The sequence below is a fragment of the Polyodon spathula genome, chromosome 4 (genome assembly GCF_017654505.1).
Source record: "Polyodon spathula isolate WHYD16114869_AA chromosome 4, ASM1765450v1, whole genome shotgun sequence".
NCBI classification, from domain to species: domain Eukaryota; kingdom Metazoa; phylum Chordata; class Actinopteri; order Acipenseriformes; family Polyodontidae; genus Polyodon; species Polyodon spathula.
In genome coordinates this window covers 76,367,976-76,382,292 of record NC_054537.1, presented here as the reverse complement: position 1 = coordinate 76,382,292, position 14,317 = coordinate 76,367,976, and the positions used below count along the sequence as shown (strand labels likewise).

The 14,317-nt window shown below is 35.0% G+C and overlaps 1 protein-coding gene across 1 annotated transcript in view; it reads right to left on the bottom strand.

The window, feature by feature from the left end:
- Positions 1-14,317, bottom strand: part of LOC121314871 (pleckstrin homology domain-containing family G member 4B-like) — a 39,098-nt gene that overhangs the window by 20,675 nt on the left and 4,106 nt on the right. The window contains 2 exon segments of the mRNA XM_041248598.1: positions 3,764-5,093; positions 9,109-9,306. Coding sequence (XP_041104532.1) covers positions 3,764-5,093; positions 9,109-9,306 — 1,528 coding nt within the window.

The following is a 14,317-nucleotide window of genomic DNA, read 5'->3' as shown; positions in this document are numbered from 1 at the left end:
GAAAATGGGTGTTAAAATTGCTGGCACTACCATGCACATACATATTATTTAATAGAGACAAAAAAATTCCAGTGAAAGCTGGAGAAGGAACATGCAGAATAGCCAACATTTTCAGTACAAAATGTAGAAATTGAGAGGCTGGTCTCTGCTGTCAGGAGTTTGTTTACCAAGTATGGAACCCTGCCAACAGTTTTGTGTTTTGTCATAAGTTTTGTGTGACTGAGGTGCAGAGATCAGGGAACAGACTGCTGTGTGTAATGTCCTTTAGAATTTTAAGAAAGAGACATCTTGTATGGTGTGCCAAGCTGGAAGGGGACTGTATCAACGATTAAAACATCTGGAAACCAACTATTCCTGTTTCTGCCTTGGAAGGTTAATTGCAACTGTTCGCAGCCTATCTCCATTGTTTCATGTGAAATTCTATCACATGTGCGTTCAAACAGCTTTACCCTGCAGTTTTTTTTTTGTTCTGCACTTTCCATGGTCACTAAGTTCCATTAATAACAATGCAATGTGCCACTCCAATAAATTTTCTGGTGTGCCTCAAAAAATCCAGAGAAGACCAGAATGTGATAACAGCAGATGTAGGGGACATTGAAAAATACGGCAACATGACCCAACTTTATGAGCATTAAGGAACAATATATTCAAAACATATTATTACTAGCAGCTCTGGGGGGGAAATTCAATTAGTAATTACAGCATCTTTCAACAACAAACTGAGACACAGACAATTCAGTAATATTGCTCCATTCAGATGACTGCCACTGTCCAGATACACTATAAGCTGCTCAGAAAAGTAAAAAAAAAAAGTTATTTGTTTAATAATTTATTCATTTTTTTCCTCTAATTATGTATGAAATCCTTTAGGAACATTTTTGGAACTATTTTCCTAAAAAGTTTTTCAGTGGAAGGGCACTAGATGAACCATTACAAGTTCAAATATAGGTTTTAAAGTGTTTTTTTAAAGAAAATGAGAAAAAAAAATATTTTCTAATAGTGAAAGTGCCCTCTTGTTGAAGGTTTACCTAATTGACCTTGGCTTTCATTAGCGCCCTCACCTTCAGCTCAGGGTGCACAACTCCAGTCGCAGTCAACTACCATATGGTAGAGCCTTCATCGACAGGCACTATCACTTAAATGTAGCATTTGTGTTATTTCCTGGTTCTTTGCCAACATTTAATCAAACTTTCTAAAGGCACTGCATATTTGTGTTCTAAAATTAATATAAACATAAGTTTATGATTCTTTTGTTATTGCAGTAGTTCTGGTTCATGTAGCCAATATACTCCATCATTAACGTTAAACTCCCAATCATAAAATATCCATGGTTAAAAAATTAGACAAGCACTTTGGAGAAAATGCGTTGAAAATATATTTCATGTTATAATTGATATTTACAAAGATTTTTTATTATTTTTTTATTGGAAGTGTTGTCTAATTATATAATATTATTCAAGAACTGGGCCAGTAGAATTCCCCTACCTAATCAACGTAGTTCATAAAGAAAGAAAATACTGAAACTGCTTTAGAAAGAAAAAAATAATAAAATCATTGCTCAGGGGAAAAACACCATCTTACTTAGTTTTGTTGGTATAACCATTTAATCACACTAACATTCATGGGGTTTCCATGCAGGAAAATTTACATGTGGCGATGCACATGCGTGTTTGGGACAATTACTCGTGTAAATCAGGCCGAAAAAAACGTCCAAAGCGAGGGATAGGGTAAATCTCATTTACTTGTGTAAATGACGAAACACACAGGGAAAATCCTTGCCCAGTTTTGCATGGAAACCCGCATTTCATGTGTAAATGTTAATGAGTGTGTTTATCCTTAACTATAAATATTGCATGGGAGCAGGTCAGCTGTTAATGTGGAGTCCAAAGCGGCAGAAAGTAGTGGCTGATGGGCGTTTTTATGGTTAGCAGTGGTGTAGTTCACAACTTACTATGAACTGCATTATGCAATTGTTTTAGTATTAATGCGGCTGTTTGAGAATACCCTTGCTGCTTAAATGTCTAACTGAATTAATTCCCATCCTTTTTTTGATCCTAGCTAAGTCGAAAGACAATGAGTGCCTGCCCTCCACGTTAATAAATATAGCTGGTGAACTGGATGTCATGAGTCAGCTCGATTGCCCAAAACAGCGCAACAGCATCAAACAAGTCGTTTATGCCCTCTCAGAACTGACCAAATAAAATTGCAAATGAATGTATTGTCTGTGTTATTTGTTTGCATTATTAATATTTAACACAACAGTAAATCCAACACAACTTAAAAGAAATGAGAGAATCTCTTACAGCACAAGCCTCAGGTCGCTGCTGTCCAGTTGAAACTGGCTGCTGAGGTAACCTTTCCAGTTGCCAAGTCTGCTTATAATAAGTGGGATTGGGCTTGTTTTTTTAAGAATCGCTGGAATTTGCATAAACACTCATACTCTAACATGGGTTGTGCTTGTCTTGGGCTTGTTTTAAAAGACTTGGCAACAATGGTAACCTTCCCCGTCTGTCTCACAGACAGCCACTGATTCCTGACACCTCATTTTGTTGCTGATGAGTTTGTGCAGGCAGAATACAGCAAGCAGTGGCAATTCTGGGAACAAACTAATGCTGCACTTCAGTCCATTTCATCAGTATCCAGCAGCTCCCTTTCAAGTGCCCACTACCCATATTTGCCCAAGCGTGGTGTTGAATGCTTCCTCAGCAGCCATCAGAAGAAGGGTAGGGATTCTAAGCCAGGGTACTCTACGCAGCATCACCTGATCCCCTATGTTTTATTGCCTGAATGAAAGGGAAATACATATAACGTCTCTGCAGGTTTTCGGCCATGGTGATCTGCAATACATGTTGGCCAGTTTCATTTTATACCTCCACAGTTTCACAACATTTCACTTGTAATCTTCAAAAACACTTACTTTACATATAGCTAATTTACATATCAACCCCCACCTTTCCTATTAATTTGCACGAAGTCGGGTGAAAAGCCTGGTTTACTCGAGTAAATTAACTGAGCGAATGGAAACCCAAAAAAGCATTTTACACAAGACATTTACAAAAATAAAAAACTTGCATGAAAACCCTGTGATTGTCACTTATAAAGGAAACCATTTAAAAACAACCCCATTAAAACAAAAATTTGTGAACAAAGTTACAAAAGGATTTCAGACTAAGGCACGTCCCTAACATCAAACTACTTTCTAAGATGTATTATATGTCAGATGAAGATCAAAACAACATTTTGGAACAAGTTGAAGTACTGCCCTAATTAGATCATACCTCATGTCGTGTACATTACTGATACCTCTGGCACATAATTTCCAGGGTGGGACAACCTGTTATTTAATTTCCATAGCAGCACCACCACAGAACCACCTGAATACACATTCCTGGGTGCACACTACAGTGTATTATCCACCCTGTTACAATAACAGGACAGATGTAGTTCAAATTACAAGAATAAGCCACATATACAAAGTTAGTTTAACACTTAATTCAGAAATTAATGAAAATCAGCTGCAGTATTGACTTCTTGATAAACTTGAAAAAGGACAAATATAAAGGTTATAAGTGTTAATTAATCCCCCTCCCCCTGATATCACACTATACAAAGTACAAGTAAAAGAAAGCTGATACATTATTCTCACCTTTCACATGTTCTGGCAGTCTGCCTTACCTATTATAATACAAACTGAATCCAGTGTCAGATTAGGAGCTATCATGCTGCAGGTTTTCTCAAATGAAACATTTATTGTATTATTTACCTGAATCCTCTTTACTGCAGTTTGGCCTTTTCTCAGAGCTGGAAAACGCTCCCTCAAAATCTAGTTTTACAAGCCTTAGGGCATATCCATTTAGATTCCTTTTGGGACTTCTGTTGGCTGAATCACCAGAGGACGACCGTGCTCTGTGACCTTTAGCCTGTGAATTCTGATGTGCCCTGTCCAAAGATTTGGATCGCCTGTATTCTAGACTAAAGCCTTCACTGTGAGAAGGTCCTTGTGAGGTATGTGGTCTAGAAACTTCACATTGGTGTCCATAGGGGATCTCCTCTGACTGCACTCGACATGGAAGACTACAGGGTAGAGAGTCCCGCTTTTGGTTACAATTGTCAGGAGTCCTGTTTTTGGACGCATTTGAGGAAATGTCTTTAGTTGCTTGTCCAGCATTTTGCTCTGTAGCCTCTGTTATTGACTCCTCAGAGCTAGAGCCGAGATGCATTGGATTTTGTAAGGCCTCCATGTACGACTTCCTAAACAACCGTTTTGTTTCAAAATATAGGGAATCCCTTATCTGTCTTCTCGCTGGCCCTGGATGGCTTAGGTCAGTATTAAATGAGAGTGTCCGTGTGCCGCCTCTACTGTCAGATTTCAGAGATGGCGATTGATTTTCCCCAAGCTCATTTTCTTTCTCTGTGTTGGCCAAGGGAGAAACTCCATCTACACCTTTTCTAGCCAGAACAGGGTTTTCAAGTCTAACATAGTCTCTGTCAATGTCTTCAGTTAATGGTCTTGTCTCCGGTTTCGGTAACATCTCTGCAGGAGAATTATTCCCCTGGTTTCTGTGATTATCTTGCAGGGTTGCTTCTACAACAGTTGAATCTGTATCTTCAGAAGTGAAGCTGTCTTGTGAACTGTGACTTTCCATAGTATCCGTCACACTGTTCGAAGATTTCTTTAAGTTATTGTGAATTGAATTACCATTATAGTTCTGCATAATGCTTTCAGTAGTGGCAATAAAAATGGGATTCACTATGTTTTTCCAAGGTGTTCTGTAAACCACAGTCCCGGTGGTCAACAAACAGTTTTGAAGTGGAGAGCAGTTTTTTCCACAAGTTACATTTTGCAGGAATTCAATTGTGAAGATACAACCATACATGGTTTCTGGAATAAGTACTTCCTCGATGCCATGGTCGTTCCCTGATAGACATTTTAGGACCAGTCTGACAGACTGCTTTCCCAGAGGAACAATTTGTATGTAGAAATCCCCAGGTTTTAGTTTTATTTTGTGAAGGGAAGCTAACTGTACAACAACCTTCTCATGAATGCAGAGAGGCCATCCTTCATGATAAAAAATGAGACCATTGAACCGTGCCTGCAAGAAAAAAAGAGGATGCATGTCATATTTGAATAGTATTATGAAATTATCAGTTTTCTGTGAGTGAGAAGCTAAATAGATGTTCCATTACTTTTATTAGTAGTAACATTCATTTTATAACATTAACCACATTCTATGTTGATCATTTAATTTTTTGCCAATGCAAATAAAAACTGTAAACACAGTCAACACATCTGAATTGCTCTTATTTCTATCTGAAATCAATTAATATTTTAACACTAACATGGCTTTTAAGAAGTGGTGGAAGTATTAAGTGGGACAAACAACTCAAAGTGTTGAATCAATATTTAAAATTTCTATCGTTTCTAGTACTGTTATTTAACCAATTCAACAGATATCATTTGTAATCTCTCAATTAAAGCATCATTCATTTAGTTATACTTTTATCTCGCATTTAATTATGATTTTACGGTTCATTTGAAACAAAAAAGAAATACTTAAAATCAGTTAATTACTTTTATTTTTATTTTTCTTGCCTTTTGAGTTACAAGCAGGACCATGTACATATAAGTGACAGAACATTAATTTGAACACTTATTTTATCTTGGAGAAACTTTAGTTTCAACAACATCTCAGAAACAATTTCTACTGTACAAGATGCCATACATGGAATGGGATTGGCCACGTATGTATCTGCTATATGGCCATCTAAGGCTTTTGAGAAAGCTATACTATACTGTAGGTCACTGTAGATGTAATTCCAGCCATTGTTTTTGCAGTTTTAAGAGTAAATCCTCTATTCCCTCAAAACATCAAAGACCATCATTTTAAAAGCTGAATGTTTGTCATTACATAACTTATCTAATATTGTAGAATTAGCAACATTTCAAAAGTGAAACAGATCCTGGTACATTTCATTGTACAAAAACATTTTCAAGTAAGCTATTGGCAGGGTGAATTGTTAACAATAAGCACATGAGCTGTGTTAAGGTAAAAGACTGGCGGCTGTACAGTATTTACAATTTCTTTCAATATCAGCAAATACCTTTGTTCTTCTGAGGAATACAGCTTTGAATTCACTGGGAGAATTACCACCAAAAGTTGCAATTGTATTTTTTTAAAATCACATGTAATATAGATCTTGGATATTCGGCCATTACATAATACGTGGCTTTCATTATGCCACTTTACCTCTAAAAGCTTATTCTGACATAAATATATGTGTGTGATGTTTTTTATGCATTTGTGTGATCTGCCAGTTAGTGCCACAAGTCATATTTACTCATTTAAGTAAGTGGTTTACTCCAGAGAAAACAAAGGTACCAATAGTTTATAGTTGTAAATGTTCCCTGTTGCTTATGGAACACTTAAGAACATAAGAACATAAGAAAGTTTACAAACGAGAGGAGGCCATTCGGCCCATCTTGCTCGTTTGGTTGTTAGTAGCTTATTGATCCCAAAATCTCATCAAGCAGCTTCTTGAAGGATCCCAGGGTGTCAGCTTCAACAACATTACTGGGGAGTTGATTCCAGACCCTCACAATTCTCTGTGTAAAAAAGTGTCTCCTATTTTCTGTTCTGAATGCCCCTTTTTCTAAACTCCATTTGTGACCCCTGGTCCTTGTTTCTTTTTTCAGGCTGAAAAAGTCCCTTGGGTCGACACTGTCAATACCTTTTAGAATTTTGAATGCTTGAATTAGGTCGCCACGTAGTCTTCTTTGTTCAAGACTGAACAGATTCAATTCTTTTAGCCTGTCTGCATATGACATGCCTTTTAAGCCCGGAATAATTCTGGTCGCTCTTCTTTGCACTCTTTCTAGAGCAGCAATATCTTTTTTATAGCGAGGTGACCAGAACTGCACACAATATTCAAGATGAGGTCTTACAAGTGCATTGTACAGTTTTAACATTACTTCCCTTGATTTAAATTCAACACTTTTCACAATGTATCCGAGTATCTTGTTAGCCTTTTTTATAGCTTCCCCACATTGCCTATGTGGGGAAGTTTATTTCTACTTATTAAGTTTATTTCTACTTATTGTCTTGACGATACAGGCTGTGGATAAATCCACTGTATTTGTATGATTTCATATCATATCTGTTTAGGTTTTACATTATTTCCTTCTGAAACTTTTTACATCTGTCTTGTTCTTCATTATCTATTTCTTGGTGTGTTACATTTTTGGTTCAGTCTCAATTATTGCACTTCTGTGTTTACTTACTGTTGCCTGGAATGTTTAATCTTAGCTTTTTGTTGGCTTTAATTAAGTAATTAATTAATTAATTAATTAATTAATTAATATATATATATATATATATATATATATATATTTATATATTATTTTTTACTTGTGTTTTAAAGTTTCAAAATGCATTTTAGATTTTTTTCTAAGCATTCTGATTCTTTATTTTATCTTTATTTGTTATGCTCATTAAAAGTGACATTGTGTCTAATCCATGGTAATAAATTATGCGCTAAACCCGAGAATCCATGCATATAATACAACCAAATATTCTGATCAAATCTATCTATTTTCACTGAATGTATATATTTCCCTTTGCATTGTAACACCCCTACCATCTATTTCTTTGATAATAAAAGTATTGTTCTTTCATGTTTTAATTAAGTTAGAAGTGATTGTGGGACATTGTTAAAATAAAGAATTACATTTTCAAAAGAAAAAAAAAAACAATGATGGTGATGGTGATGATGATGATGATGATGATGATGATGATGATGATGATATAATGATAATGAAAAATTATGAGAATAAAAAAAAAAAACTGTTAAAAATAAAATAAATAATAAATAAAAATAAAAATAATCTGCAAAACAATTTATTGTAATTGATCGCCACTGAAATGTTCACAGATTGACAAAATTATTATTATTATTATTATTATTATTATTATTATTATTATTATTATTATTATTTTTATTTTATTTAGACCAAATTAAAATGCAGCTATATAGGTTACAAAAATATTGTATGTGATTGCAATAAAATACTTCCAATATAAAGCCCTAAAAGGCATATTGTTCTATTTTGATGCAGATATTTTCATGGGATGAAATGAGCAAGAAACTAGAATCATGTTTTTAAACTAAACTAGGAACCAAATCTATCGTATTCTGAACTGTGTATTTGTACAGAATTTGTTTCAAATCAGATCAGCGTTGCTAGAGGCTGGGTCTATTTGTGATGGCCGACATTACTACTTTATTTCCGTTTAAAGAATTTAACTCACAGGTAATAGGAACAACGTTTGTACCTAATTCCAGTTCCTAGCTCCAGGAACTAACGGTTCTACTCCAGTTGTGAGAAAATTGGCTTTGGAGTTCTGTGAAACAACATTGAAGTCAAAGATCAATGTTTTCCCACAATCCTTATATGTCACTTAGTTTACCTGTGTTATGGCCTTGTTTGTGACATTTAGAGTATGAAAGAGGGAAAAACAACCTGACAGAAAGCACAATTTAGTATATTGCACCTTACTTTATGTGCAATCTGTTTCTAGTTTTATACTGTTACACTTGTATCGTTCCTCTTTGAAACTCTGCCATTGCCTTTGCACTTCTTTCAATATACAGTAAAGTAGGGCCCACTGTTTTCAACATTTTAGAAGATCAAAATGTTAATGGAGCTCAAGTAAATATAAGGGTTGTGTATTATCCTGTCATTGTTTCTTACTTATTTTGACACTACATTTCAAATTTTGAACAAAAAAAACACAGTAAAGTGACGGTTTAGTTGTAAAGTCTGTAGTAAACAGTAAGTATGCAATTAAACCTGTGGAGGTCTCATAAAGCAATAAATTACCCTGACTAGAGTATGATCAACAGAAATGATAAAATAATGACCTTTCATGGTTTGCTTACCCTGTCACAGAAAAACACAAAAGACTGAGAGTAAGTATTTGCTTTCAATGGGGCCCTTAGCTAAGCTAGGTTTTTAAAACAATTCTGTTCTGAGATCAGGGAGATCAGATTTAGCCTGGTCTCAGCTCAAAACAAAGATGCACTCTGTTTTAGCAAACATTTTCTACTTACGCATGTTTCCTGCTGAATGGACTGCAGTATTCTCTTGGCAGGGAGAAGGAAATCAATCAGGCACCGAAGCCCATCGCCACGGTATAATTTCTCAACAACGCTGAATAGCTGCCACAGCACTGTAGCCGCAGTGGCATTGAATGGTGGGTAGAGCGCAGACAGTGTATTCTGGATGCAGGTATCAAGTGATTCAGAGTCCTGTGAGATAAAGACAAGAATTGATTAGCCAAGACATTTCTCTACTTGACTTCTACGTTTTAAAGTTGTACATGATTGATTTGCTTTGGGCCTATTTACAACACTACAATGATTAAAGAAAGGCAATAGATAAGAATATAGTCTTTACAAAGGATGGAGTGTACAACAGAGCATGTAGCATCAACAGCTTGCACTATGTCCTGGTAACGTCATGAGGGGCATACTCAAGGATGTTTCTGAGGGATCTGAAGTAAGTCTATACATAACAGGTAGTGTTGTGATACACTGCCGTTACGGATTCTGTCCTGTCCCCTGTTGGTGAGATGAGGTTAAAAGCTCTAAAACCATGAATGCAGACAAGCTCAGCTCTTTTGCATTGAGGGTAAGATGCTCGCTTGCAGTGCACGGGGTCGCAGTTTCGTGTGCAGCCTCCTCTCTGTTACATACATATATACAGTTTAGAGTAGTACCGTAAAACCATTGCTTTACTTTGAAACATAACTACAAAAATGACCACACTAAAGTAAGACTAAGTAATGAGTTTGTTTGTATTAGATTAATGGTTCCCGTACAACAGTTAAAAATGCAGTAACAAGATAATTCACAGCAGAAAACATTTGAAATTAGGTTTTTTTTATGGTACACCGATGGACACTGAGGGGGTGTTTTAACACATATTAATAAGGGAAGGAATGAACTATTAAAGAATTGTCCAATACATCTTTCTTAATTAATTTTGGTTGTTAAGGGCTACTCTGTGTCATTGAGAGAAAGAAGCTTTCTTCTGGTCCTACTGCCAAATTATTCATTGTAGTTCACGTTACCCTGCAGAGCTTTTAAAATAGACCTCAAGCAACTGCATTCAGCTGATAAATGTCCTTGTTAATTTTAAAAATTCCGGGCATGGACATTCCTATGAATCTGAGGGACTTAGCCTTTAAATAACAAATCTTACTATACATGGTACATAATAAACTATGCAACATTTTATGTGTGTTAAAGCAATTTTGCTATATGATGATAAATAATTTTTTGTGTCATATATAAAACTTTACTAAAAACAGTAAAAGTCCCATACCATCAGCAGAAATATTTTCTAATAAAAAATAGCTCAACATAATTTAAGCAGTTACTCAAGTCACATTAAAAACCATAAACATCCATTAGTTGAACTACAGAGAAACCTAAATTAATCGTCCAACAGAGACTACAAATTGCCTTATTTTTGCTAAGATGTTACAATAAATGCCCAAACTACAGTATAAATAAAACCACTCTAAAACGCAAGCATTGTAAAATAATAATGTTCAAGAACCTCAACACACTCCAGATTTGAACAGATTGAAATGTATGCTAATTAACCTTTTAGACAACTCCTAGTTTAAGCAGCTTTCTCATTGCATGTCATTCAAATATTTCTTTACACAGTCAGACAAAACAACATCTTTCTCAACACAACGGTTCAGCAGGTGAGGAAAGTGAAAGCAAAGCCTTTTGTTTGCTATCATAGCAGAAATACTTTCTTCATTAGTAATACCTATATTTAGTTTGTATATTCTTGTCTAGTATTCAGCAATATTGCTTCTAGTAAAGCTAGATTTAAAAAAAGAAGACAGTGGGTACCATTTTAAATGACAGCAGAGTTTAGATCAATTACATTGGCCCCCAGGTCTTTTCGAGCTGTTTATGGGTGGCATGCATGCTTCTCTGTCTTAAATGTGAATGCAGAATAAGAGATTTCAGAACAAACATAGACAACAATCAGGAAATTATTTCAGTTAACTCAGAATTTGTAAGAACCCAGATTTTATTAAAGCTTTTATAAAAAGCAAGCCAATTTATGACTAAGATGTTATTGAAGGAAAATAATCACTCCGGTATTCATATTGTATAGCAATATGACTTGTTTATATGATTTGCAATCAAAATACACTGTTAGAAAAAAAAAAAGTTTGAGCAGACACAGATTGATCTTAATGATCATATCATAGATCATAATGAGTAGTCTTATACATAAAACTTGCATTCCAGACAGTAATACAACAGTAACTGTGGTAATAGTCATCTGTGAATGTCTGAGAGCATGTGAAGGCCTGTTTAGAGGTCACATCAAAAACATTTTCACTAAACCCTGGAGGAAAATACTTCAGGTAAATGCTGTTTAACATTCATCCCTCCTAGTAATGAAATACAGCCACGATAATAATAAAAAAAGAATAGACAGCAATGTTATTTTATGGAAATATATTATGGAAATATAAGACACACACGACACACACATGAGTTATTTGTGTTGTACTCTCAGTTTACAACTAAAATTAAATTATACTAAAATCATCATACAGCATACACGGGTGCAGTAAATGGAATTGTTTACATCTGTTATCGCGACCATTAAGCCCATCAACTTAACCTGTTAACATGTAAACATTGGATAAGCCCATTGAATAACACTAATGGCTGGTTACCATGTAGTCGCATTATCAAAAAAGGGTGTAAAAACAAAGCCACTGACATCCAATGGGGTCAGTGTCACAACCCACTTCTAGGAAGCAGACTGTGAGATCCAGTTTCATTAACAGATGACATTACTGCAAATAGAAAGAGCCATTTAATGAATTTAGAACAAAAAAAAAGTGATATAGATACACATTGGTACTCATACAGTATCATTGATTACCAGTGTATTGGTTCATTTTATTGGCAATAGTATGTCAAAGTCTGAAAATGTTAGCACTGTGGTACCATTCCACCAATGGTTTATTCCATTGTAGCACCATTACAAAACATCTGATTTCCCCCTTCTCGAACAGTGCTATTCAAGCCTCTTAAACACTTTTTAAAAAGCCAGGATTCCACTAGCTTGCGTTAACTGTTTTCCTTTTTTATGAACAGGTAAATGGTGTTGCCTTGTGTTTGTTGAACCTTGATGATACAATTTGAGTTCTACCTGTATAAAATATAAAATACAGGTAGCCTTTTACTTGGCGAGATTTTAAATTAGTCAAAATTTTACTGAAAAGCAAAGACAAAAAACACTCCAAACAAGTATTTCCTACTTCCATTTTCAGCTGTGTAAACAATGACATTTGCGACCTTGTTTGTGTACAACTATAAGTATATTGTGAAGGCATCTCACATCATTTGTGGTTGACTTGAAACCTCCCTAAACTTAAACAGGTAGTTGAAATGTGTGCATGGCTTGAAAATCTACAGCAGTTCATATGAGGAGATTAACTTAACTGTTTTTTTGTCATAGGGCATGCTGATATTCTACTGAAATCCCTGTAATAACTGAAGGGGAAGCGACAGAAAGACAAGGGGAAAATGGCGGGGGGGATCTTCTGTAAGAATGAATACGTGAATTAAACATTTTTCTTTGAAGCATCGTTTATTTGTTTTTAGTTACCTGTATTTATCAATTTCTTTATTAATCATATAAGTAAAACATAAAGAAAAATGTGGTACTATTTTACAATAAAATAAAATTTGCTCAGATTGTAAAAAATAAGCAAATGCCTTAATACATGATGATTGGGGTAGTGAGTGTATGTTTAGGCAAACAGTACTTTCAGTTTTTGGTGTCTGACATCAGACTTTCAGACAATCAAAAAAAACTAAACCTTTTCACATACTGAAATGCCAATTTGCTTGTCTGTTTATGAAATCATCCAGACAAGCAACAAAATCACATTTATTCAATATTGTAAGAATTATTTTAAACATATTCTAGTAATCAGTATCATATAATATAATAAAGGTGTTCTAAAGAGGCCGAGGAGATAACTCACGGCCATTGAGTTCCCTCTTTTGTTATGTAGTATTAGAGTTAGACTAAAGGCGCAAGAAGAGGTAAGAAAAATGGGTTATTGACAAGTTAGAATAAACTCCAGCTTTTTTTTGTATTCGCTGGAAAACTGACATTTTCCGGATTTAGAATGATTTCTACACAGGACTGTGTGTGCACTGTATGGGAACACCGGAGTTTGACACAACTATTCCTAATGTTTGAGTTCAATTCTATGTATATAATGTATTGAGAACTGGAGACAGTCATCCTTCTAAACTGAAGTAAAAAAACAAAACAAAACAAACAAAAAAACAACTAAATATCCTTGTACAAATTTGCTCTATCATTATTACATTTCAAACTGTATAGTAAACAATTACAACTTTTGAAACCAGAATTAAATAAATGTACTCCCATCCTTGAAATGATGACATTCTATTAAAAAAATAAATAAAAATAAAAAAACTGGAAATGATAATGGCTTTCTCCCAGTGCATTAATTTTTTTCAAAAATTAGGGAAAATCAAAAAGTCGTTCTCCCTTTCAGCTGTTTTTGTTATTATCTGCTGCTAAATTGCTGCAACTGGTGGCTTGCTACAACGTATGATGTTTACCTCTTCTATGTTGCAAGAGAAGGCATTAAGAACTGGCTAAAGATCAGACAGGATAAACGTTGAAGGAAATGTCCAAAGCTTGGGTCATCCTTTTAGTTTCGAGGGAAGCACCTGTGAGCACAATCCTGCAGCTGCAAAACAAAAGGCCTTGTGGAAAACCCAAAGTACTTAATCTCCAGTACGTAGGGATGACTAGTTATTCACAATATGATCATGTAAGTGATGTAAGGTATTTTCCAAACAGAAATAACAGAAATATGACACTTAATATGGCCTTAGAAGTACTGATATATATATATAAAAATCAAAATATAAAAAGTCCATAGTGTAATAGGATTACCTGTCCATTTAGCATGTCAAATATAGTCCTTATCAAGCTGTAGATAACTGACTACACACAGTGACATACGTAACTGCCAGATAGGATGGCAACCTATAAATCACAGGACATTTCAAGAGTTGGCTGTTGGACTGAAAAATCTATTAGGTAAACATTGACATTTTAGAGATAACAACAACAACAACAACAACAACAACAACAACAACAACAACAAACAAAAAGCTTTTACTTAATTTAGTTGAACAGTGGCCCTGGGTGAACTTAATT